We start from the raw sequence: 26,080 nt of genomic DNA on the forward strand, positions 1-26,080 counted from the left end.
TTTTGTGAAATGCGAGGTGTGCTACATGTATTCTTTTGATTACATAGGTGGTTTGTGGACATTTAGGATGGAAGGAGGGTATGTGTGAAGTGTGAGCTAAACGAGGATTTGATGAGTACTAATATGAATTTGATGACAGAAAGTGTTGGTTGCAAGAATGTCGAGAGAAGAATGAGTGCTCATTCGAAAGGGAAGCATGGTGTGAAAGAAAGGCGAAAAATTGTTAAGAAAGCATTGAAAAAGAAAATAAGAAAAGAGTGATCATTATGGCAATATACATTGGAATGATGAGACAGTAATGAGAAGTAAAGAAAATAAGTTTCTTGAGTTTTTAGAGACAGCTGCCTCAGACAACATGAAACAGAAGGCACACAAGGATTGAGGGTCTTGGATTTGATCATCTCATGAGAGGATGTAATTATAAATGAGGTGTCTAATCACCCACCAATTTGTGAGAGTAACCATGAGGTGATTACCTGGGTCATTGCCAGCAGCGTGAGGACCGCTGTGAGAAAGGGATATAGAGCATGTAAAATTACAAGGGGAGTGATTATGAAGAGCTCAGAAGACAACTTGCGGGTGTAACGGGAATGAGGAGTTAGCTGGAAAAGAGATCAATGCAGCTTGGGGAATTTTCAAAAACTATCTAGTAGATGCAATGTCTAAACATATTCCAAGGGTGAGAAGGTTAAATAAAGTAGATGTGAAATGGATGAATAAAGAGATTAAGCATGCAATACAGAGAAAAAGGGCATTGTGGAGGCAGCATAAGAGAAGTAGAAATAACCAATTTCATTAGGTCTACAAAGACCAGGCAAGGAGGGTAACTTGGTTGGTGAGAGTAGCTAAAGAGAGGTATGAACAGTAGTTAGCTAATGAAGCCAAAAAGAATCCTAGGGAGTTCTTTCGATATGTAGCCAGCAAAAGAAAGAATGATTATGGAAGGATGACATTGATTGGAGAAAATGGAATAAAGACAGCTGTTGCAGAAGGTGTGGTGGAGATACTTAATGAGCATAAAGGTCTTTCAATCTTGTGAATGTGACTCAATGGAGAGATTGAGAGCAGTTGATGATGGTGAAGAGAAACTGACCAAGTGAGCAAGAGGTGTATGGGGAGTTGAGCAAACTAGATGTAAATAAGGCTGTGGGACTTGATAATATATCACCACGTATTCTGAAGGAATGTGCCAGAGAGTTGACACCTGCCTTGACATATTTTTTTACTACAAGTTTTGCACTCAGTGAAGTTCCTAAGGAGTGGAAGGAGGGCAGGATTGTGCCACTTCATAAAGGAGGTGATAGAACTCAATCATCAAACTATATGTGTGTCATGTGTTGTAGTTAAGTTGTTGGAGAAGCTTGTGAGAACTAGGACCAGAATTGGGTTGACAACAATGGTATTATCTTTGATGGACAGAATGGATTTGCTAAAGGGAGTTCATGTTTTAGTTACCTACTTATTTAATACAATAAGGTGACTGCTTCCATGGACAGAAGAGAAGGATACACAATAATATACTTTGATTTTGCCAAGGCTTTTGATAGATTATCACATAAGTAGATAGTCAAACTAGAGTGGATGGGGTTGGATATTAGATTGGTACACTGAATTGGAGACTGGCTATCTGATAGGAATCAACGAGTTGTGTATGGGGGAGTGATATTCAAGAAAATGAAAGTTACTAGTGGTGTTCCACAGGGGTTTGTTTTAGGGCAATTACTGTTTAACTTGTATATTAATGATATTGGTGAAGATATGGATGGAGATATTCAGTTGTTTACAGATGATGCAAAAGTTGCAACAAACCATGAAGAGTGGAGAAGATGTTGTGGCCTTACAAGAAGACGTGAATTAATTGAGTGATTGGGCACGGGAATGCGAGTTCAATATTGCAAAATGTAAGGTTTTAAAATTTGGAAAACAAAAATGGGATGCAGAATTTATGCTTGGTAAGGATATATTGTCGGAGGTGGAGGAAATAAGAGATCTGGGGGTGATAGTGGATAAGGATCTGAAATTTAGGGGACACATAGCCAAAATTGTGAAGACAACAGAAAGGCTTCTGGGAATGATGCGAAGGACACTGACTTGTAGAAGCATGGAGAATCTAGTTCCATTGTACAAGGCTTTGATTAGGCCACACATTGACTACTGTGCCCAGATTTGGTCACCTGGTTTTCAGAAGGATGAAGAGATGTTGGAAAGGGTCCAGAGGCAACTGACTAAGCTAGTTTCTAAACTCTGGAATGTCAAATATGAGGAAAAATTGAGAAGATGCAACTTAGAGTCTGGTAGACAGCAGGAAGAGGCGGGGATATGATAGAGACCTAGAAGTTATTAAGGGGTTGTTATAGGATCAATGCTGGAGAGGCTGTACAGAAAATAGTGGGAGATCACAGGAGAACCAAAAGTCATCCCTGGAAGCTGTTTAAGGTGGGTGTGAGTAGGGGAGTGAGAAGGAGGTTTTTTTTCATGCAGAGTCTGAATGATTGGAATGCCTTGCTGAGCGTGTGGTGTCTGCAGAGAATTTGAATGTGTTTAAAGCACGGAATAATGAGCTGTGTGTTTGATAAAAGGACCTCCTAGATGAGTCCTTGACTGCATGGGGTCTTGTGAAATAATAATAGCATGGTTAATAATGAATAAAATTTGGAAAAACAACAAAATTCCTACCACTCTAAAAATAAACTTATACAAAATTATAATGCTACCAACAGTTTTGTCTCTCTATGGGGAGGAAACTTGGACCCAAAAAACAGAGTAAACTAATGGCTTTTAAAAGGAAAAATCAGCAGATTTTTACTGGAGCATTTCAGCATTTCCAGCAACTTGTTGGACAGAACATAAAACAAATGCACAAGTGCTACAAGATTTTAATATCTCTAACTCAACAATTCTTCACATAGTTAAAAAACAAACACTGTTGGTTTGGTCACATTGTGTGAATGTGACTGGACAGACTTCCTTGCCTGGTATTTGAGGACATTACAGAGGGCACAGGACCCAGGGGAAGTTCAAGATGAAAACAGCATAAAGTCCTTAGAACTGCATAGACTTTTAAAGCTGCTGGCACATGAAAGCGCTTGCTTTGGACAGAGAACAGTCGAAGGCTCTTATCCACATGGAACTCAACCCATCTTGAGGACAGAAGAGAAGATCAATCATTTAATAACTATTCATGCTTAACAAAAACAGATTAAAATCATAACTATTCAGTGCACTTGATGAAGTCTGTTGCAGTCAATTTCCATTGGATTTACTTTTTCTTTTTTTTTTTATATATATCAGTCCCTCACATGAAAGGTAAAAGACTACAGCATATTAATGCTCTGTGTAAGGTAAACAAGGCTTGGGAAAGAAGGAACTACAACTTGACAAGGAAAAAAATTATAATAATAATAAAAAAAATCTAATGGTTTTAAGGATTCTTTCATCAAAAAAAGCTTTTAACAGTTGGTGTTTCTACCTTTTCCAATACAGAAGCAAATAACTTGCATTCCTATCTCTTATGTGCATGGCATTACTGAATGCATAGCAAAAGTTTTAAAACCAAATGAGAAACACATCATGAGGATGGCAGGGAGAAAAGGAATATGGAATAAAAGAGGAAAAGAAGCAGTAGGTTTGGCTAGTTTGCCCTTGAACTGTAAAAGGGTGTTGGATAGCTATTGTTCACATTTAGGCCTAGTGGAAAGTGGAGGAATGATAGCTACCACGTCATGGAAATGCTTGTAAAAAAAGATATAGCTGAATTTATCTTTTTTTTTTAAATTAAATTTAATTACATTATTAAATTACTCTGGATTTAGAGAAAGATGTTCTCTAAATCCAGAGTAATTTAATAATAAGGTGCCACACCTTTTGGCAACTCCTATAGGTAAGGATGACCTCTCCTATTGCTTCTGCCTTAGTATCTCCACTCTGGGCCTGGCTCCCGCTAATGAGACCTCAATAAAGGTCGAAACCGGTATGGGTAGTGGCCCTTCCCTTAATGCATAGCAGTATGCATGTCTGCAAGGAGATGTGCTGTGAATTATGGGAGATAGTGAGACAAGGAGTTGAGATCTTGATCCACCTTTGCTACAAGTTGCCCGGTGTTGTACTACCTTATATCAGTCCTGAAGATATTTTCAGGTGCAAACTTTATTTGCTCACACTTGGATAAAGGATTAAACTAAATTTATTATAATCAGATTAATATTGAACAAAAATATTGGCGAGATGTTTTAAAAAGAATTGTAGCCACAGTAAAGTTGTTAGCAAGTTTGGGTTTAGGATTTCGGGGGCACAGAAAGGATGAAAGTGTTGGTGGTGTTAACATAAGAGGAAATTTTATAACTTGTATAAAATATTTATCACAGTTTGATGAGTTTATTAAAAATCATTTAACAAGATATGATAATATCGGAATCGGGAAGGTTAATTACTTATCTCATAAGATATGTGATGAATTTATTGCTTTAATGGAAACTGAAGTAAAGGAGAAATTAATTTTGGAAGTTAATTTCTCCTTTACTTCAGTTTCCTTTACTCTGTATTATTTGTTGATCGTCGATTCCACACCCAATGTGAGCCATATAGACCAATTAACTTTTATATTGAAATATGTAAATAGTAAAGGAGATGTGCTGGAATGGTGTTTTGGTTTTCTGCAATTAAATAACCATTACGCAAAAAATTTAGAGGAACTCGTTTTTAACAATTTAAATGCTCCATCTTTAGATATAAAAAATTGTCGTGGCCAAACATGCGGCAAATATAATGGTCTACAAGCAAGAATTAAGATGTTGAACGAATCAACAATTTTCATTCCATGTTCCACTCACACACTTAACATAACTGGAAACTCTGCTGCAGAAGCTTGTTCAAAGGCTGTTTATGATTTCGATTTCGTACAGAACGTATATAATTTTTTTTCTAAATCTATGCAATGATGGAATTCACTTGCAGTTTTGCCGATACAAATTCCCAAACATATTAAAAAAATCTACGACACGAGATGGTCATCATGAGCTGATGCCGTGTCTGCTTTGCGATTAAATTATAAACATATTAAAACTGTTCTTATTAAAATAGGTGAAAATGAACTTCAAAAAACCAGATAATAGATTGCAAGCCAAAACATTGTCAAAATATTTCAATAAATACGAAATTGCAGTGTTAACAATATTATGGGATAGATTATTGCAAAGAATAAATAACACAAGTCTTTCACTTCAAGAAGTTCAAACACATTTGTTGCAATGTGTAAAACTTTTAAAATCTTTGCATAATTTTATAATGGATGTACGAAATGATTTTGAAACAATAGAACGACAAGCAAATCTATTAACTGATAAAACAAATTATGAAATAAACCGGATAAAGAAACAAAAAAGACATTTTGATGAATTAAATACAGCATCAAATAACACGAACAAGACAATTCTAACTGGTCGCAAATTGTTCATCGTAGAAACTCATATGATTTGTGATAGATTGAGTACCGAAATTTCCACCAAAATTAATATGTATTCTAATGTGTTAAGTCATTTTCAATTATTTTTTGATCACGATATGAGTAAAGACGACATAAACGATTGCATTTCTAAATTGGGAAATATATATAAGAATGATATTGAAATTAGCTATTTCAATGACAAAGTACATCATTTCTTAAAATACATAAAAGAAGAAAAAAATCACATGTCCATTTCAAATGTACAAAACAATCATTAATGGATTGCAATCGACTTTTCCAAATGCAGAAACAATACTAAAAAAATTTTTAACAATGCCTATTTGTAATGCTTCTGCAGAAAGATCTTTTTCTGTCCTTAAGCGTGTCAAGAATTATTTAAGAAATTAATTTAAGAAATTCAAGATCGACTATCAAATTTGTCACTGACGTTTATTGAAAATTCTGTATTACAAGAATTACAATTTGATTTATTGACAAATTTGTTGCTGCAAAAAGTAGAAAAGTGCCAATATAATTTCATAAAAAACAGACAGTACCTGAATGTGATTATAATATTATAGAATTGTTCCTATAATATGTAATATACAATTAAAGTTACCTACCTATTTTCATATTTATATGTATAAAAAACATTTTATAATTTTTGTTGTGAAGTAATTATGTATTGTGCAATTATACATAAAATATTAAAAAAAAAATTAAAATGAATTGTTTGTAACTTAATAATTTAAAGGGCCCCGAAAATTGCAAACGCCTCGGGCCCCTTAATGTCTAAATCCGCCACTGCTTGTCTCCGTGTATTCTGGATAAGAAGTGCCAGAAGAATATAAATGATCATGAAGATGACATAGGATATGCACTGGTAATCAATGCAGGAGTGAAGAATGATCAGGAGTTCAAGCTTTATCTATAGTTCATATAACAGTGGTACCATCTAAATGAGGGAAAGGCAGAAACAGGAGAGCAGAAGTTACTGTTACTATGGGTGACTCCAGGGAGTCCTTAGACTCAATGAGGGAGGCCCTAAACATCATGTCCACACAACTATACGACATTCTCACAGTATCTATCATACCTTGCCTTGAACTCACTAACCGTCATAGCACCCACAACAGACTCTGGCAGCTTATTCCACTTATTTACCACTCTAAAAGTAAAGAACCCAGCTCTAACACCTCTGCTAACCACACTCTTGCCCAGCTTCCGTAGGTATCCCCCCAATTCTCCCACCACCAGTCCTAATCTCAAAAATATCCTCTGAATTAATCCTACAGAAACCCTTTAGCAATTTGAATGTCTCAATCATATCTCCCCTTTTCCACCTATCAACTAATTTCTGCAACCCACAAATCTTCAACCTGTTCTCATATGGTTCATTCCATAGACCTGCTATCATCTTAGTCACTCACCTCTGGATCCTCTCCACCTTCTCCCCATCAAGAAGGAACCCCCAGGTGACCAAATCTGGGCACAGTAGTCGAGATGAGGTCTTATCAAGGCTCGGTAGAGGTACAATAACTTGCTTGTCTCTGCTCGTCAAGGTATTTTTCAACAACCAAGTGAGTTGATGAGCTGATTTAGTCACTTTTGCAATGTGCCCCCTAAACTTCATCTCCTTATCCACCAAAGCTCCCAAATAAAAAGTTGCACCTGATGGCTTTTGCAAAGACTAGTAGGAATGATTTCCATTTGGATAAGATGCAAGTTTTCTGCTTTTGGTCCTTTCAAAGTTGGATTTGGATTTCATCAGAGTTATTTTGCATTTGTTGTATTCTTCAAGTAGGCTGAGTAAATATATGTCAATTTTTTTTTCTTTTTTTCTTTCAACTGCCTTGGTACTCCTGTTAAATTATGGCTTTGAAAGGGTGGGAATTTTGGATGGAGGAGTGGAGAATGCCTTTGTTCAAGTGGGAATTTTTGTAACTTGCTCGGAGCAGGCATTTAGGTTATCAGATCAGATGCAGTGGTATGAAAGGAAAGGAAGAGCAAAAGCTCCAGAAGTTATCTCACTTGGCATACTTGTACTACCAATGGACAGAGTTGGGAGTGAATTTGCACAAGATTAAGATCTGACTGACTGAGAGCAGAGGTGACCTCCACAGTATACTTAGAAATAGAACTAGTTAAGAAAATATAAAGGGTACTGTGGTGGAATAAAAAGGTTTGTTTCAATAATGAAATACTGTGAGTTGGTATAATTAAAAAAATTATAAAAATGCAGGAAAAATCATGTAAAAAAACTTTATTAATGTAGAATGTTCACCTAGGCATCATAGACACCATCAGTATAAGATCACAGAATGGCAATTAAACAATAACAGACAATTCTAAAAAGTGCCACCTGAGTAGTTAATGTCAGATAACTAAAAGAGGTCAATAATTTTCTAATGTATTTAAAAAAAAAAAAGAAAAGAAAAATATAAACATATACATAGACAAAATAAAGTTCAGAATGATTAGCAGATTTAAAAAGTATTATCTCCCACAAAGGGAATAGATGTATGCCACTGGATCTGTTTAAGTTAGAATAATGAAGTAAAGTTTCACACGTTTCTTTGTAAAGACATTCTATGAGGAAATGACTTAAGAAGGATGAATCTTGTTCCAATGAACTATGTTTAATTTAATATAAGACTTGTGTTCTTCTAGACAAAAGCAGATCTTCCTGTTTGTCCAAAATAAGATAACCCACAAGAGCAAGGAATCTGGTAGACACCGGGATAACTGAGAGGTAGAAGCCTATCCTTGAGAGAAGTGAGAAAGGTGCAGATTTTTCTGATGGGACAAAAAGCAACAAAAATATTCAATGGTTTTAAAACTTTTGCTATGCATTCAGTAATGCCATGCACATAAGAGATAGGAATACAAGTTATTTGCTTCTGTATTGGAAAAGGTAGAAACACCATAACTGTTAAAAGCTTTTTTGATGAAAGAATCCTTAAAACCATTAGATTTTTTTTTATTATTATTATAATTTTTATTAGTATCATTATTACCGCAAGACCTCATGGAGTCAAAGACTCATCTGGGAGGTCCTTTTAATAATTCTTTTAAGACTGAAAAAGGGGGTTATCAAGTATTCAGGTTGGTATATGTGCAATTTGTGTTAAATCAGTGATGAGACCTCAATAAAGGTCTCATCAGTGGAAGTAAAGTACAAACTTTGCTTACACTTAGATAAAGGATTAACGATTATAATTTCTTGTCAAGTATAATTTAGCATGTTATTTTCAAAAGAAAGGTTTGCATCCTACATCTATCATGTTTTAAAACTGTCATAATTTTTGTTACAATAAAAAATTTATAGCACCTATGGAGCTCATTGGAAGTGGTGTGTGAAGTCCATGGTGTTAGATTGCCCAAAGAAAGAGCATCGTAAGGTCAACTCTAGTCACTGACTAGAGGAACTTTTACTAAGCTTTTGGTTTTACCAGTTCCCAAGTTAGTCGACCTCTGGCATGGGTAAGAGGGCTTTTTCTCCCAGAAACTCAGTTTTTTTTGTCATATAAATTCAAGAAAATCAACTGTAGAATCCACAGTTTTCAGACAGCAAACATGGTTTTAGAAATACGGACCATGAGATGGCAGCACTTTTCAGCTGCCTCTCTTCACTGAATGCCATGTGTAATTAATGATAGCCTTGGGCCAGCTATCTCTGATTGGCTACCAGTGGAGATTGAACTGACCCTCAGTCTTATATAGGGATAAAAATGCATCACCTGCCTCTCTATATGGGAATAAAAGGAGTTAGCTGATTTTTTTTAATTGATTTCAACAATTTATATTATATTACCATCAGCTATCAATTTAAATGGGAATGAAAGAATAATATTTAACCTTGACTAAACAGTTGGCTAAAAATATGGATAAAGATGATTTTGATACTTGACAGAAAGACCAAGGAGGCAGCATAAATTGCATAGCAAAAGATTCAAAAGCCATTTTAGAAACCTGGGAAGCATAAAGGGTATATGAAGTCTTAGCTCTTATATCAGAGGATATGATTATGAATGGGATACTACATCTGCCTCCATTTGGTGAGATGTGATCATATGGTGATTACCTGGCCAGCCAGCCATATAAATATATGGCTTTCAACTATGAGGAAAGGATACATGTGGAAATACAAGATCAGTGATTACAAAAAAGCTTAGGAAACAGCTTGGAGCTGCTGGGAGAAATGAGTTGAGCAGAAAGGAGATAAATATTGCTTGGGAACTGATTAAGAGTTTAACAGCAGCAGCAATGTGCAAATGTATTCCATTTGCACACTGCTGCAAATCTGTGCAGCAGTGGACAAAAGGTTGAATAAGGTGGGTGTAAAATAGAGAGATGAATGAAGAGATTAAGCAAGCAACCTGGAAGAAGATACTGTGGCAGCTGCATCCAAATATGGTTAATAATCAGTTGAATAAAGAGCAGGTAAGAAGGAGACTTGGTAAGGGCAGAAAAAATACAGTGCGAGCAGAAAATAGCCAATCGGGCCAAGAAAATCTTAGTAAGTTATTTCAATATGTAGCAAATAGAAGAAAGAATGATGTGATAAGATGTTAATGGATGAAAATTGTAGATCAGCAACTACCGCAGAGGATGTAGTCAGGTATTCAGTGAATAATTCAAGAGGATGTTTCAGCCTCATCCTCATATCAGGTGCTATCAAAAAAGAAACTAGACTGTGGCAGATACTCAGCAACAGATTGAGTTACAGTTGAGTCAGCCTGCCAAATATAGCATTGAGCTGTGTGTACCGGAATTCATGTAACACACGTTATTCTTATCATGTGTTGTGCCATTCAGCGATTTTGCCATGAATGTGAAATTAGAACAAAGGGAAAATGTAACATTTTGCAAAAAACTGGGGAAATTTTCCACAGAGACTCTCAAATTACTCCATAAGGCATATGAAAATGAAGCCATTAGTCAAATTCAGTGTTTTGAGTGGCACTTACATTTTAAGAAGGGGCAGAACCACCTTGGAGGATGACAAGAAGGCGGGATGACCGTCCACCAGCACAACCCACTAAAATGTCAAAAAAATTAGACAGATCATCCATGCAAATCGACACATTACCATCCAGGAAGTTGCTGACAGAGTTGGGATTTCATATGGAGCAGCTCAAATGATCATCACAAGAGATTTGAACATGCATCACATTGCTGCCAAGTTCGTTCACAGTCTCTTGACTTTTGACCAAAAGGCGCACCGTGTGTATGTCAGTCAAGATCTTCAAAAGGCCATTGATGACCCAATCTTCATCTCAAGGGTCATCACAGGAGACGAGACTTGGGTATTTGGCTACGCCCAGAGACAAAACAGCAATTATCACAGTGGAAGAGTCCACATTCCACAAGACTGAAGAAGGCAAGTCAGAGGTGCAACAAAGAGCATGTTGATAGTCTTTTTCGACTTTAAGGGGACTATGCACCAAGAATTTGTCCCACCATCTCAATTTTGGAAATGGATAATATGTTAACCCATCCATATTTTGCTTAATCTGATGTCTGAAAGCAAATATCAGACGGCAGTGCTTTAAAGACCATTCATAATATAATGGAGAAGGGATGTTCTTCCAAAGAACTAATATTTATTAACTGAATTATAAGATTGGTATAGTCCGACATATACCAATTCAGTTTCAAAAATGCTGCTCACTATCCTTTGTAAAGGTGGGTCAGGTGGGCCTTGACTGAACAGTTAGCTAATAAACTGTGTTAGTGTTAGAACATAGTAATTAAGAATTTTATATAGAAGAAGCCATTAATTCTGGATTAAAAGAAATCTTACTGATTGCATTCTTTCAACACACTATGATCTGCTTTCACTGGTCCAAAGGTACTGCATGGGTTGGATGCCTTGTGGTATTTTAAGCTATTCAAGGAAGGGAATTCTTCTCCATTCTGTAGTAAATACCTAGAGAAAAATAATTTACAAGGATACACAATAATAGTGCTAAGCAGTATTTCCTGTGAAATTTTCCTTTAAAATAGTATTGGTACAAATGAGGATTTGTGCAAGTCTTTTTTTTAGTAATTTTCTAAGAGCAAATCCAATATAACAATGCTTCCTATTTTGAGAGTTAACTATTTCCCCACACACTATTAATTATGTCTCATACTCTTCATTTTTTTTTCTGTATAACCAGTGATACAGTAAAAATGGATTTTATATAAATTTAACATCATCAACTTCCTGACATGGGGTGCTTAAGGGTCAAAGCTGTATAACTGAAAGGAGACTCCACATAGCCTTTAAAGGAATGCAGAGAACTGACCACGGCTTCTGACCGATTGTCCAATCCTCACCTTCTCGTGGTGCACCCTGTTGGGTATCTATCTGGATACAGAACGAACGAGGATGGGCTGGCAATTTGGGATTTAGGCGACCAAATTGCATTCTTATAGGCTTAAACCAATATACAAAATGATGGTACAACATGACAAAATTTCATGCCTGCTGGGACGTCGCCCCACATTGTTTTCACCAGGGAACCAGGGCAACAGCGAAAAGTCAGCTACTGGAACAAATCTGAAAGCACACCTCAACTCGACATCACCAGAGTTAAAGATCAATACTATCAACATAAGAAGCCTGAATGGCAAAGAAATGGAGCTAGTGAGGAATTAGATAAGTACCAGATCGACATAACAGGGGTGACTGAAACAAAAAAGAGAAAAACTGGCGAGATCTTTCTGAGCAATAAATACAAACTGTTATATTCAGGCAATGACAATGAAGGAAAAGGAGTAGCCATTGTATTGAACACAAAATATGAGGCTCATCTTCTTTAATGGCAGGCAATGTCAAGTAGAGTGATTTGGACAAATATCAGAATGGGGAACTGGACAATGAGATTTATTTCTGCCTATGGTCCCACAGAAGGTTCTACTAAGGTAGAAATGGAGTGATTTTTTGAAGCTTCAGAGAAAGCAACTGACACAATGAAAAAGGAAAAGTTGGTCCTCGTTGGGGATCTAAATAGCAGAGTAGGAAATGATTGTCAGACATACAAAAATATTTCGGGAAAATTTGCAGAAAAGAGCAAAGCTAATAATAATGGCAAATACCTGTTGGATTTCTGCTCAGGACATGGACTGGTTATTACTAACACCATGTTCCAACATAAAAATGTGCACAAATTCACATGGATAGAAGAGGCAAGGAATAAGAAAAGTCTCATTGACTATATTATTGTTGAGAGTGATATTTTCTCCCTGGTGCAGGACACCAGAGTGTACAGAGGATTTGAAATTGAAAGTGATCACTATTTAGTCTTGAGCAGAATAAAATTGAATTTCATATTGAAAAGAATGACATGTAAGAAAGTTTTAAAGCGAATAAAAGTTGAGCAGCTCTCAAATGTGAACTGTAGACTAAAATACACAAAGATTATTGAAGAAAAAATGAAAGAGATTGAGAACAGGAACCAAACCTTGGAGATTCAGTGGCAAGCCTTGAAGAAAACCCAGATTGATTCAGCCAGAGAGGCATGTGGTGAGGTTGTCTGGAAGGATACAAAAATCAGAACTCCATGGTGGACACAGGAAGTTAAAGAGGCAGTGAAGGAAAAGAAGAAAGCATATCAAAAGTTCCTGGCAAATAAGTTAGCATGTGCTCTTAGAGAATACAGAGACAAATGTAAGAAAGCTAAACACTATGTAAAACTAGCTAAACAAAAGTCATGGGAGGACTTTGGCAAGAACATAGAAAATAAATGTGGGATTTAATATCCCCTTAATTTAAATAATATTACATCACCGAAATGAAGCCTATTGGCGATTTATTTAAGTACGTTAATGGGTGCACCTGTTTGACCACTCATATACCAGAGTATACAAGTTCTTTTCGCTATACCCTCAGTATTAATTTGGTCTACCTACTCACTGATGAGATCTCAATAAAGGTCGAAACCGGTCTGGGTAGTGACCTTCCACCATAATATATAACATCATACATCTCCTAGGAGATGTTTTTACATTATGGGAAATACTAAGAATAGTGATCAGGGCTTTACCCACCTTTGCTATGAGTTGCCCTAGTTTGTTACGTGTTTTGGCTTATGCTAGTATCCGCCGATACTTTTATAGTTTACTATATTCAGCATGAAACTCTTTGATTCCGATCTTTGAGTTTCTTATTCAGTTTTGAAACTATGTGGGATTTAATATCCCCTTAATTTAAAATAGAAAATAAATATCAAGAAGGTGGTAAGATATTCTGGAGGTTGTTGAAGAAGCATAGAAATGGAGGAGAGAGTGCTGTAAAAGGAGTTAGAGATGATTAAGGTGACATGAAAACGGGAGAAAAAGATATCCTTGAAGTATGGAGTAATTATCTCGAAAATTGCTAAATGAAACGAGCAGTGATAGCACCGTGGTAAAAAACACTCAACATGCATACAGTCAGGAATACATATCCATACTTGAAGTAGAAAAAGTCATCAAATGCTTGAAATGCGGAAAGGCAGCAGGATATTTATACCACCAGAAATGCTGAAGTATGGGGTATAAAAGTCTTCCAGTGGCTGCATTGCATAGTTCAGAGAGCCTGGACAGAAGGACGAATTCCCGATGATTGGAGTAGAGCTCTAATAGTACCCATATATAAAAAGGGAAATAAAACTGAATGTGAGAATTACAGAGGTGTTTCCCTACTGAGTGTTCCTAGTAAGATCTATGCAAGTATACTTGAGAAACGGTTGAGAAGAATTATGGAAGAAAAGCTTGGTGAAGAACAAGCTGGATTCAGGTCAAATAGAGGTTGTCAGGATCAGATCTTCACTTTACAACAAATAGTGGAGAAATCATGGGAATATAACAAAGATCTGGATTTAAGTTTTGTCGAACTGGAAAAGGCATATGACAAGGTGCCAAGAGAAAAGCTATTCGAAACATTACAGTTATATGGTGTCAATGGGGCATTATATCAAGCAATACTTAGTCTTTATTTGAGTTGTAAGTCAGCAGTTAGAATTGAAGGAAGTACAGGAAGATGGTTTAATGTTAAATCTGGTGTGAGACAAGGATGTACATTATCCCCTCTGTTATTCATTATCTATACGGATCACATTATGAAGGAAAGTGGTATTAAACATGATATCAAAATTGGAGATGTTAATGTCAGCTCTTTGCTTTATGCGGATGATGTTATACTTCTAAATAAATCCGCTACAGGTCTGCAAGATTCTCTGACTAAATTGAATAGCTGTTGTAATAGATATTGTATGAAGGTTAGCAACAAAAAGACAAAGACAATGAGAATAAGTAGAATAGTTGAAAATGTCAACTGCATTGTGAACGGAGAATCTGTGGAACAAGTAAAACATTTCGGCTACTTAGGCACGATTTTTACTGAAGATGGTAAATTAAATATGGAAATAGACAACAGAATCAACAAAGCTGGTATGGTAGGAAGTCAATTGAATAAATTCATATGGAATAAGACAGAAATTAATCAGAACACTAAATTAGTATACAAGACAGTGTTCAAACCAGTTTTAACTTATGGATCTGAGAACTGGGTCAGAAGTAAAACACTTGACCAAAGACTAGAGACCGCAGACATATGAGTCCTGAGAAAGATTATAGGCGTGAACAGATGGCATCAATGGCAATATCATATTAAAAACGAGTATATTAGGAAAGAACTTGACATTGTCAGCATCCAGGAATGCATTAGCAGAACTAATCCCTGGTGGTATGGTCACTTAAACAGAATGGGCGAGGAAGGGTTAGCAAAACAAGTGTTCTCTGCTAGGTTGGCAGGAAAACGACCCAGAGGAAGACCAAGATATAGGTGGATTAATACGGTACAAAGTGCCTTAAACGATATAAATATAAGATCTGATAATGTTGGAGTTTTGACAAGTAACAGATCCATATGGATATGACAACTATCATATCCAGTACATGTCAGGAATTTGATGATAACTTCCTGACATATACCTTTAGAGGATGTAAAGAATAATTATGATAGTACTACATGAAAATGTTATACCATTACTAACTCTCGATCAACAACTTTCCTCCAAATTACCATTATTTGTCAAGATCTTTTGAAACATAAGATTATCAGATCTTATGTTTCAAAATTTTAAGGCACTTTTTACTATATCAACCCATCTACTCGATAATCCATCTATCCAACTCTCGATGAGTCTTTGGACTCCTTGGAGGTGTCGCATAATAATAATCTACATCTTGGTCTTCCTCTGGATGTCTTTTCCCTGCCAATCTGGCAAAGGGCGCTTGTTTGCAATTTTTCCATTCTGTTTAAGTGACCATACCAAGTGAGATTAGCTCTATTAACACATTCCTGAATGCTAACAATGGCAATTTCTTATCATAATATCCTACTTTTTAATGTGATACTGCCATTAATGCCATCTGTCGTCTCCACTAATCTTTCTCAGAAGTCTCATATCAGAGGTCTCTAGTCTTTGATTAAGTATTTTATTTCTAATCCAGCTCTCCAATCCATAAGTTAAAACTGTTTAAACACTGTCTTGTAAACAGCTAATTTAGTGTTTTGACTAATTTCTTTCTTATTCCATATAAATTTATTTAGCTAACTTCCTACCATACCAGCTTTACTAATTCTGTTGTCTATTTCTATATTTAATTTAACATCTTCACTAAATATTGTACCTAAATAGCTGAAATCATGTTCTATAGGTTCACCATTCAGGATACAGTTGATGTTTTCAATATTTCTGCCTATTTTCACTATATTTTTATTGCTGATTTTCGTACCAAATTTATTACAACAGTTATTCAATTTAGTCAGGGAATCTTGCAGACTTGTACTGCATTTATTCAGTATAACATCACCTGCATAAAGTAAAGAGCTAAGATTAACATTGCCAATTTTGATATCAGATTTAATACCACTTTCATTCATAATGTGATTCATATAAATAATAAATAACCATAGATATAATGTGCATCCTTGTTGCACACTGGATTTAACATCAAATCCAGTGTGCAACAAACTTAAATAGACTATATATTGCAATATATAGTGCAATTATATATTGCACTATATAATGTTCCATTTACATTATATAACTGTAACATTTTGAAGAGCTTTCCTATAATAAATTTAGTTTAATCCTTTATTCAAGTATAAGCAAACAAAGTTTGGCCTGAAAATATCTTCAGGACTGAGGAAAGGTGGTGCAACACCAGGCAACTCTGAGCAAAGGTGGACCAAGCTCTCATCACTCCTTGTCTCAGTATCTCCCATAATGCAAAGCACATCTCCTTGCGGACATGTATAATGCATTAAGGGAAGAGCCACTACCCAGACCGTTTTTAACCTTTATTGAGGTCTCGTCAGTGGGAGGCAGGTCTGGTGTTGCACCACCTTATCTCAGTCCTGAAGATATTTTCAGGTGCAAACTTTGTTTGCTAACACTTGGATAAAGGATTAAACTAAATTTATTATAGTCTAACCAAGTGCAAAATAAACTTCCAACATCTTTCTCTAAATCCAGAGTAATTCAATAATAAGGTGGTACACTGGTTGGCAACTTGTATAGGTAAATATGACCTCTCCTATTGCTTCTGCCTTAGTATTTCCACATTTGGGTCTGCTTCCCACTGACGAGACCTCAATAAAGGTTGAAACTGGTCTGGGTAGTGGCCCTTCCCTTAATGCATAGCAGTATACATGTCTGCAAGGAGATGTGCTTTGCATTATGGGAGACATCGAGACAAGGATTGATGAGAGCTTGGTCCACCTTTGCTTGGAGTTGCACCACCTTACCTCAGTCCTAAAGATATTTTCAGGTGCAAAATTTGTTTGCTTACACTTGGATAAAGGATTAAACTAAATTTATTATAGTCTTAACCAAGTGCAAAATAAACTTCCAAGAGCTTTCCTCTTGACGCGGTCATATGCCTTTTCTAGTTCAACAAAACTTCTTGTCATATTCACAAAATTTCTGGATTATTTGTCTTAGAGCAAAAATCTGATTCTGCCAACCCCTATTTGACCTGAATCCAGCTTGTTCTTCACCAAGCTTCCCTTCCACAATCCTCCTCATTTCTCAGTATACTTGCCTAAATTGTACCAGGAATTCTCAGAGAAATACCTCTGTAATTCTGACATTGTTTTCTTTTTTCATATAAATGATACTATGAGCTCTGCTCCAATCATTCAGAATTTGACCCTCTGATCAGGACACCTGCAATGCAGCCACTGTAAAATTTTTATACTTTTACATTTGTGTATTTCTGGCTGAATTTCATATACTCTAGCTGCCTTTACACATTTAAGGATTTTGATTGCTTTTTTTCTACTTCAAGTATAGATACATATTCCCAACTGCATTATTTTTGAGAGTTTTCTATTACCATGGCAACATTGCTCGTTTATTTTAGCAGCTTTTCAAAGTAATTACACCTGACATCTAGAATATCTTTATCTTCAGTTTTCATGTGATTTTATCATCTCTAATTTCTTTTGCAGTAATTTTTCCTCCATTTCTAAGCTTTTTCAATAGCCTCCAGATTAGGGCAATCTTTTTCCAAGATGAGTCTCTGACTCCATGGAGGTCGGATGTTAATAATAATATTTTGTCACCTTTTTGATATTTATTTTCTATAAGTTTTAAAAGAGGTATACCGTGAGTAGACATATCGATACAAAATTAATAACGGAAAAAACTCGCATACAAAGATTATTTAATAGTATAATTTTCACCTGTGTGTCACAGGTATCTTTAGTACATATTAAGCTCAAATTAAACAATAACTGACAATTCCAAAAAGCGCCACCTAAGTAGCTGGTGTAAGATAACTAAAAAGGTCAATAAATTTCCTAAAAAAAAATCAAAAAAAAAAAAAATCAATACAATAAAAAGTTAGGAAAGATTAGCCGATTTGTAAAGTACTATCTCCCATAAAGGGGACAGATGTAAGCCATCGGATCTGTTTAAGTTAGGAGAATGAAGCAGAGTTTCACGTTTCTTTATAAAAGCGTTCCATGAGGAACTGACTTTTGTGAAGAACTCTTCTTTCTCCAATGAACTCTATGTCTAGTGAAGATGGCATGTTCTGCAAGTCCAGCAGACTTTTCAGGTTTAAAGTATTCAATAAGATTGGTGTTCTTCTAGCCGAATAGAGGCAGATCTTCCCATTTGTCCGAAATAAGATAATCCACAAGAGCATGGAATCTGGTAGACACCTGGATGATTAAGATGTGGAAGCTTGTCCTTAGGAGAAGTGAGAAAGGTGGAGATTTTTCTAAACGGTCGAAAGGCAACAAAAATATTCAGTGGTTTTAAAACTTTTGCTATATGTTCACTAATGCCTTGTATATAAGGGATAGGAATGCACGTTATTTCTTGTGTTTGAAGAGGAAGACATTAAAACTACTCAAAGTTCTTTTAATGAAGCAATTCTTAGATAGAAAGGAAGTTATATATTGTAGTTCTTTCTGTAAAAGATTGTCTGAAGAACAAACAGAGTGTTCAAAAAAGAACAAAAGCAGGATAAAATTCAATTTTATCCTGCCTAAAACTAAATAGTGATCATTTTCTATTTCATATTCTCTGTATATATACTTATGTCCTGAACCAGTGGGAAAACATCACTATCAACTATAACATAGTCAAATAGACTTTCCTTATTTCTTGAATCTTTCTCTCCATGTGAATTTGTACACGTTTTTATGTTGGAACATCGTGTTAGTAATAACTAATCCATGTCCTGAACAGATATTCAGCAGGCATTTACCATTATCAGCTTTGTGACTTCCTCCAAAGTTTTCCAAAACATCTGTATATTTGCACAGATTTGGTCACCAGGTTTTCAAAAGGATGAAGAGATGTTGGAAAGGGTCCAGAGACAACTGACTAAGGTAGTTTCTGATCTCTGGAATGTCGAATGTGAGAAAAGGTTGAGAAGATCCAATTTACCGAATATAGCAGGAAGATGGGTGATATGATAGAGATGCATATGTTGGTAAGGAGTTGTTATAGGATCAATGTTGAAGTGATTTTTCACAATTCTCCATTAATTCAATACATTTTAACAACAATCTTAGTTATAATCTCTCAGACTGTCATTGTGCTGCCATCCAACTTTGGCATCCACGAGACTTTGAACGCATAAACACGCCCAACAATGAGGTTATACAGAGAACAGCTTTAAATATTCACATGATAATGCTTTAATGTTTAGCTTTTTTTCATGCTAATGCTTTGTGGTTTAGACTTTATTCCTTTACAGTTCTTGTTGGTTGTCTCTCTTTTTTGTTCAGATGAAGAAGTTCAGATGAAGTCTTTTTAAAGAGGAAACTAGTTATGCTGAATAAAAACAGTATTTTATTTTTTTATCTCTCGGCTTCCAGTCATTAAATATTTAATATTATATATATATAAAAACACCAAGAATAAATACAAAAGAGAAAAATGTGTTCAGTGATATCTGTGTCTGTTATATAGCATTTTAGCATTTCTTTTAACATTCCATGGAGTCTGAAGACCCATTGCAGGAGGTATAATGTTCACAGAGCATAATAACTAACATATACCTTGTCTTGAAGACATTCAGCATTGGATCATGCTCACTACTTACCATGCAAAAAAAAATCTTTTCATTCTTTACTTGAAGATACCTTTCTAGGATGACCTCTTGTTCTTCCATAACCTTATGAATATCCCTGGAGCTCATTTAAATCTAGTTAAATATCTACTCCAAAGAAGTCAAGGATGTATGAATCTGTAAGAGGAATACCTCAAAGATTAACAAGTTTCTTGAAACTTTAATTTCATCATCCCCAGCAACACTATCACAATTGATCTTTAGCCTCCACTTCACACCATCAAACTCAATGCTACATGGAACATTATTCTATTATTGTTTCCATGAATTTTACCATAGTTAGAATAGAAACTCATATCTGTGATTCAAATCACCTAATATTAGTAGTCTTCTCTCCTATCTGTCTTTCCTAAAAAGACTATATTGTTCATTGTTAGAAGTTTTTTTCACTTGGCTATACTATAAATTAATAAATAGATACCAAGAAATTACATACTTGGTTTGATTCTTTATCCAAGTGTAAGCAAACAAAGTTTGCACCTGAAGTATTTTTAGGAGTGGGGCAACTCATATAAAGAAGCCAACGACTTCACATCACTTGCCTTAGTATCCCATAATGCAAAGCACATATCTTTGCAGACATGTCTAATGCTATGCATTAAGGGAAAGGTCACTACCCAGGCTAGTTTAGACCTTTATTGAGTCTCTTCAATGGGAGCCAGACCCAGAGATGATACCAAGTTTTTTTTATTTTTTATTTTTTTTTTATGTTGGGCCCATATAGAGGAGGTTGGCTGGCTGGTCAACCTATAGTACGTTAGTACCATATATGGGTGATGGGTTGTGAAAGGAGAAACTTGTTTACATTTGATTTGAATGCCTATATATTGTATTGGGAAATACATCAGGGGGAAGACTGTTCCACAGTACTGCAGTAGCAGGGATGAATGAGGAGGAGGAGAAACTTGTTCTGTGAGTTTCGAGGTGTACTGTAAAAGGATGTTGGGCTGCAGCTGTACGTGTTCCAATGGGCTTAGTACAGAGTGGGGGAATTATTGATGCTGTTTCAGATGAACCTTTCCCATGAAAGTATTTATAGAATATACAGATTGCAGAGATCAAGCGTCTATGTGAAAGCAGGGGAACAGGTTGGTGAGGGATGGGTCATTTATTAGTCTAATTGCTCTCCTCTGTATTGAGTCAAGCATTTTGGAGCTCCACTCAAGATGTGAGAGCAGTATTCGAGCTGGGTAGATTTGTGACTTGTATAGTGTTAACAGTTGTTTAGAGGTGAAGTAGCATCTTGAGCAAAAGAGAAAACCTAGTTTTTTGGAAGCCGAGGATGCAATGGTTGTGATGTGTTTATGCCAGGAGAGGCTTGAAGCAAGGTAATTCCAAGAAGAGAAATTTCGCGTTGTCTGAATTTGAGTGTTATCGAAAACAATGCTGGGGGAAAATGGTTCTTTTTTGTGAGAAATAAGACAGAACTGGGTTTTACTAGCGTTGATGCTGACAAGGTTGTCTGAGCCCCATCGGCAGATGGCTTGGAAGTCGGAATTAAGCGCAGAGGTGGTTGATGTTCTGTGGGTTGAAGTGAGTTGTGTAGGGCAAGGTTGAAGAAAAGTAATGCAGAAGTCACATTTTCTTATACCAGTTGCCAAAAGTTGTCATACCTTATTATTACTCTGGATTAGAGAAAGGTTGTTGGAAGTTTTTTCACTTGGTTATACTATAAATTAAAGATACCAAGAAATTATATACTTGGTTTGATCCTTTATCCAAGTGTAAGCAAACAAAGTTTGACCCTGAAGTATTTTTAGGACTGGGGCAACTCAGGCACAAACTTTGTTTTGTTTGCTTACACTTGATTAAAGGTCTGGGTAGTGACCCTTCCCTTAATGCATAGCATTATACATGTCTGCAAGGAGATGTGCTTTGCATTATGGATACTAAGGCAAGTGATATGAAGTCATACCACCTTTACGATGAGTTGTCCCAGTCCTGAAAATACTTCAGGTGAAAACTTTGTTTGCTTACACTTGGACAAAGGATCAAACCAAGTATATAATTTCTTGGTATCTTTAATTTATACTATACTGTTCACACTACATTCCAGTTACTTCATTTGAATCTGAAAGTCAGGTTTCCCTTAATGCCAACAATTTCCGACCCCAACATAGGTCATAATCTTGCGCTGCATAGGCAAACTGGCCAGAGAACACAGTTTACACACAGAAAAATACAATTAGTGGGCAACAGAGATTGTTATGAGTTGATAGTAGTGTTAAGTGTAGAAGGAAGATTAAGAAGTGCAGACAGTGAATTATGTGGGGTAAGTAACCCCATGAATGAGTCCTTGATCTCTTGAGAAGTGTCATGTAATAGCATTCTCCAAGGGAAAAAAAATCAACTTCCTGTTCCTAATGCTAATGGCATTTTTGTGTAGGCACAAGAAGTTGCTCCTGGCTTTTTCATATACTTACCATCTGCTTACATCTGCTTGGCCCAGCTGGACAACTCTCTCCACACACACACACGCACGCACACACACACACACACACACACACACGCACGCACGCACGCACACCATTCCTCACATGATGACTAGTTTTCCTGACTCTCTGAACTAGGTCTCATTCCAATAAATAATTTCTTCAGCTTTCTGATGTCAAATCCATTCAAGTGCAGGCCATCTCCCTTTTATACAAGTCTTTTCTACTTAACAGGGGTGTGCACTTTGGGTGTGTGCTGCAAGAAAACTGATGAAATATTTTTTGAGTAGCTATTGGAAAAAGTTATTTATATCCATTATTTGAAATATACACATATATTTGAAATATATGGTGTATATTCATGAACTGTTACAAATATCAAAACATACACAGTATGAATGTAAACGAGACAAGGCAAGCATGTATCGACTAGTCATATGACGAGAGTAATGTAATTCTCTATGCAACATCTGAGAAAAGATAGCTGAATGCATTTTTAACATATGAAGGTGAGCTGATGGAGATCAAGCATCATGCCCACTGCAGTGACTAAAATTTGCGCGCAGAAATTAACGCAAGTAGTCAATAGCACAATTGGCTTAGTTCTACTTAGTAGATTATCAGCAGTCGAGTGGGGGAAGTGCAGTTAGTTATTCCTTGTGGTTTTAGTGTGAGATAATCATGTAATTTTTAAAACCAATATTTATGGTTATCCTTTTTGACAACACGAAACAGCATTGAAGATATTTTGTGTACACCTTTTTTAAATCGAGAATATGAGGTGAAGTTAAAGATGGTTAAAAGATGGTAAAAAATGTCTCTCTCTTCCAAATTTACAGAGTGTTTGCATCTTGGAAACTAAGGATCAAACTAATGGTATAAATAAAATAACTTTATTAATAAAAACCTATTTCTACACATTTAATGATTTTTAATAATGTTGCCTTACCACAGCACATCCAACTGTGGTTGGTCATCATGTACTACTGCAGTCAACCCTTCCTAACATCCATTTCTTTTCCACAACCTATAGATCAAATCATTTGCTATCATAGCCTTTCTTAATTTATTGTATCTTGGTAACTAACAGGCTAACAATTTTCACTGTTACACTCTTCTTTCTTGCTTCTTCAAGCAATCCTCTCATTTATTTCTATATTCTTATATCTTCTATGTTCATGCTGAAGTCTTCTTGTGACTTTTAGAATGCGTCTAAAAGTAGTTAAACGCTTTCTTACAGTTTTTCTCTATATTCTCTGAGATAACATGCCAACTTACTTTCTAGGAACTTTTGATAGGCTTTCTTCTGTTCCATGGCCACTTCTAACTTCTTAAGTCACAATGGAGTTCTGATTTTTCTATCCTTGCAGACAACTTTGTCATCGCTCTGAATCCATCAATATTTTCTTCAGAGTCTGTAAATGACTCTGCAAGGGTTGGTTGTTTGCAAAAGCCTTCATTAAAATCGGCCAACCAGACTGGCCTGGTTGGCCGAGTGGTTAGCATATCCGCTCTCCAGTGTAAAAGCTGCGGGTTCAAATCCCACCATGAGCATGGATGTTTGTGATTGTCTGCGGAAATTAGTGGTGTGGTGGTTGAAGATGGCATTGATGTAGTTGGTGGATTGCATGGTAAAGACAGAAAGTTATAGTGGGTGCCCTCCTTCAATGAGTCTTGGACTCGCTGGAAGTGTCACATAATAATAATAATATTATTAGAGTCTACAGTTCACTTCTGAAAACTATTTGACTGATTCTTTTTTTTTTTTTTTAAAAAAAACTTTCTTACACATTTCAACATAATAAACAATTTTATCCTGCTCAAAACTAAAAAAGGTTTTCACTTCCTATTTCAAATCTCTTGTCCTAAACCAGTATCATTTGAAACTTTCTGAATAATTCTCTTGCAAGATAGAATTTTTAACATCAGAATCCTTCTCTTTGTAAGACTTATTAAACGTGTACGTCAAGGCTGCAGTTAGTCCAGAATATTCTCTTAAAACAATAGTTTTAAGAGAATATTCTGGAATAATATTCTCTCCTCATTCAAATTCTAGGCGGTATTGCAGCAGGATGAAATAGCCTGATGAATTTTTCATACACCCTTTAGAAAGGCCCTATACTATAAATATAAGATGCCAAGAAGTAGCCGGCAAAGGTTGGTCGATTGGTAGAGCCACTGCTACTAATGGCTCAGTTAAGTAAGTTTGAGCGCGGTTAATAGTTGAAAGGGAACAATCGTTCGATGCTGTTGGCACACTCTCCCTCGATGAGTCTTTGGACTACCTGGAGGTGTCAAATAATAATAATAATAATAATTCTTGGTTTAATCCTTTCTCCAAGTGTAAGCAAACAATGTTTGTGCATGACATAACTTCACAACCAAGGCTACTTGTATACAGAAGCTAATGACTTCATATTAATTGCCTTGGTATCCCATAATGCAAAATACACAACCTTTCAGAAGTGTATAATGCTATGCATTATGGGAACAGTCGCTACCTGGACTGGTTTCAACCTTTATTGAAATTTCATCAGTGGGATCCAGACCCAGGAGAAATACCAAGGTTGAATATCTTACTTTAATCTTCACTCTTCCCATAATGCATAGCATTATACACTTCTGAAAGGTTGTATACTTTGCATTAGGGATATTAAGGCAATCGATGTGAAGTTTCTGTTTCTTACTACAGATTAGTTTCTGACTACAAACTGGTATTCACCACAAACCAAAAATTGACAAATCTCCTAAAACCCACTAAATTTCACACATAAAAAGAAATATTTGAACACCACAATGTAGTCTATAAATTTCCCTGCCAAAAAAAACTGTGATATCACCTACACAGGTTCCACCATCAGGTCTTTATGGGCAAGACTACAAGAACACTTCCGCGATTGTAACATTCCTATTCCAGAACATTTAAATACTAAAAAATGCAACATCAAAAAGAAAAATCGAACACAAAGCACAGGAAAAACGGAAATAGCTGTTCACACCCTTGAACAAAAACATACCCAGCAGATCGACAAGGCCATCATAGTAGACAGACAAGACAATGAAACAACGCTAAGAATATCGGAAACAATAGCCATAAAATGTGACGCTAACTCTATCAACGTACACAGGCCCTACATAATCTCTGAGGTTTGGAAGCTTCACAACATAAAATTGAAGTCACAACCCCGACGAATAGGCGATAACACAAACACTTCAAAATCAGAAGCACCTACCCGACCTGACATAACATACACTTCCTCCATGTGTCAGACAACAACCAAGAATAGTCTAAATGGACTGCACCCCATCAACCCCCTTCCCCCCCTCTAAAAATCAGTTGCTGTTTTCAACCCCTTTCACCCTTTCCTGCCCTATATGAATATAAAAAAACGCTCTGCCCATCCCTTATAATATATATGTATATATATATATTATTAAAAAAAAACCCCGTTTTTTTTCCATTTCTATTTTAATTCTCCCACATTGCCTAATCCCCCCCCCCCACACACACAGCATTTTTGGACATCGCAGAAAGAAGAAAAGCCACAGCACCCAGAAAAAAGGTATGTGCAAATTT

General features: G+C 36.1%; 1 protein-coding gene across 1 annotated transcript in view; it reads right to left on the bottom strand.

Moving 5' to 3' along the window:
• The window catches only part of LOC150103691 (uncharacterized), a 152,922-nt gene that overhangs the window by 77,956 nt on the left and 48,886 nt on the right, over window positions 1-26,080 (bottom strand). The window contains exon 3 of the mRNA XM_090397053.1: window positions 11,250-11,375. Within this exon, the coding sequence (XP_090253179.1) occupies window positions 11,250-11,375 (126 nt within the window). The remainder of the gene's footprint in view (window positions 1-11,249; window positions 11,376-26,080) is intronic.

This window comes from Typopeltis vanoorti, chromosome 8, assembly GCF_054136105.1.
Source record: "Typopeltis vanoorti isolate ZY-2024b chromosome 8, IOZ_Tvanoo_1.0, whole genome shotgun sequence".
In the NCBI taxonomy this organism is placed as follows: Eukaryota; Metazoa; Arthropoda; class Arachnida; order Uropygi; family Thelyphonidae; genus Typopeltis; species Typopeltis vanoorti.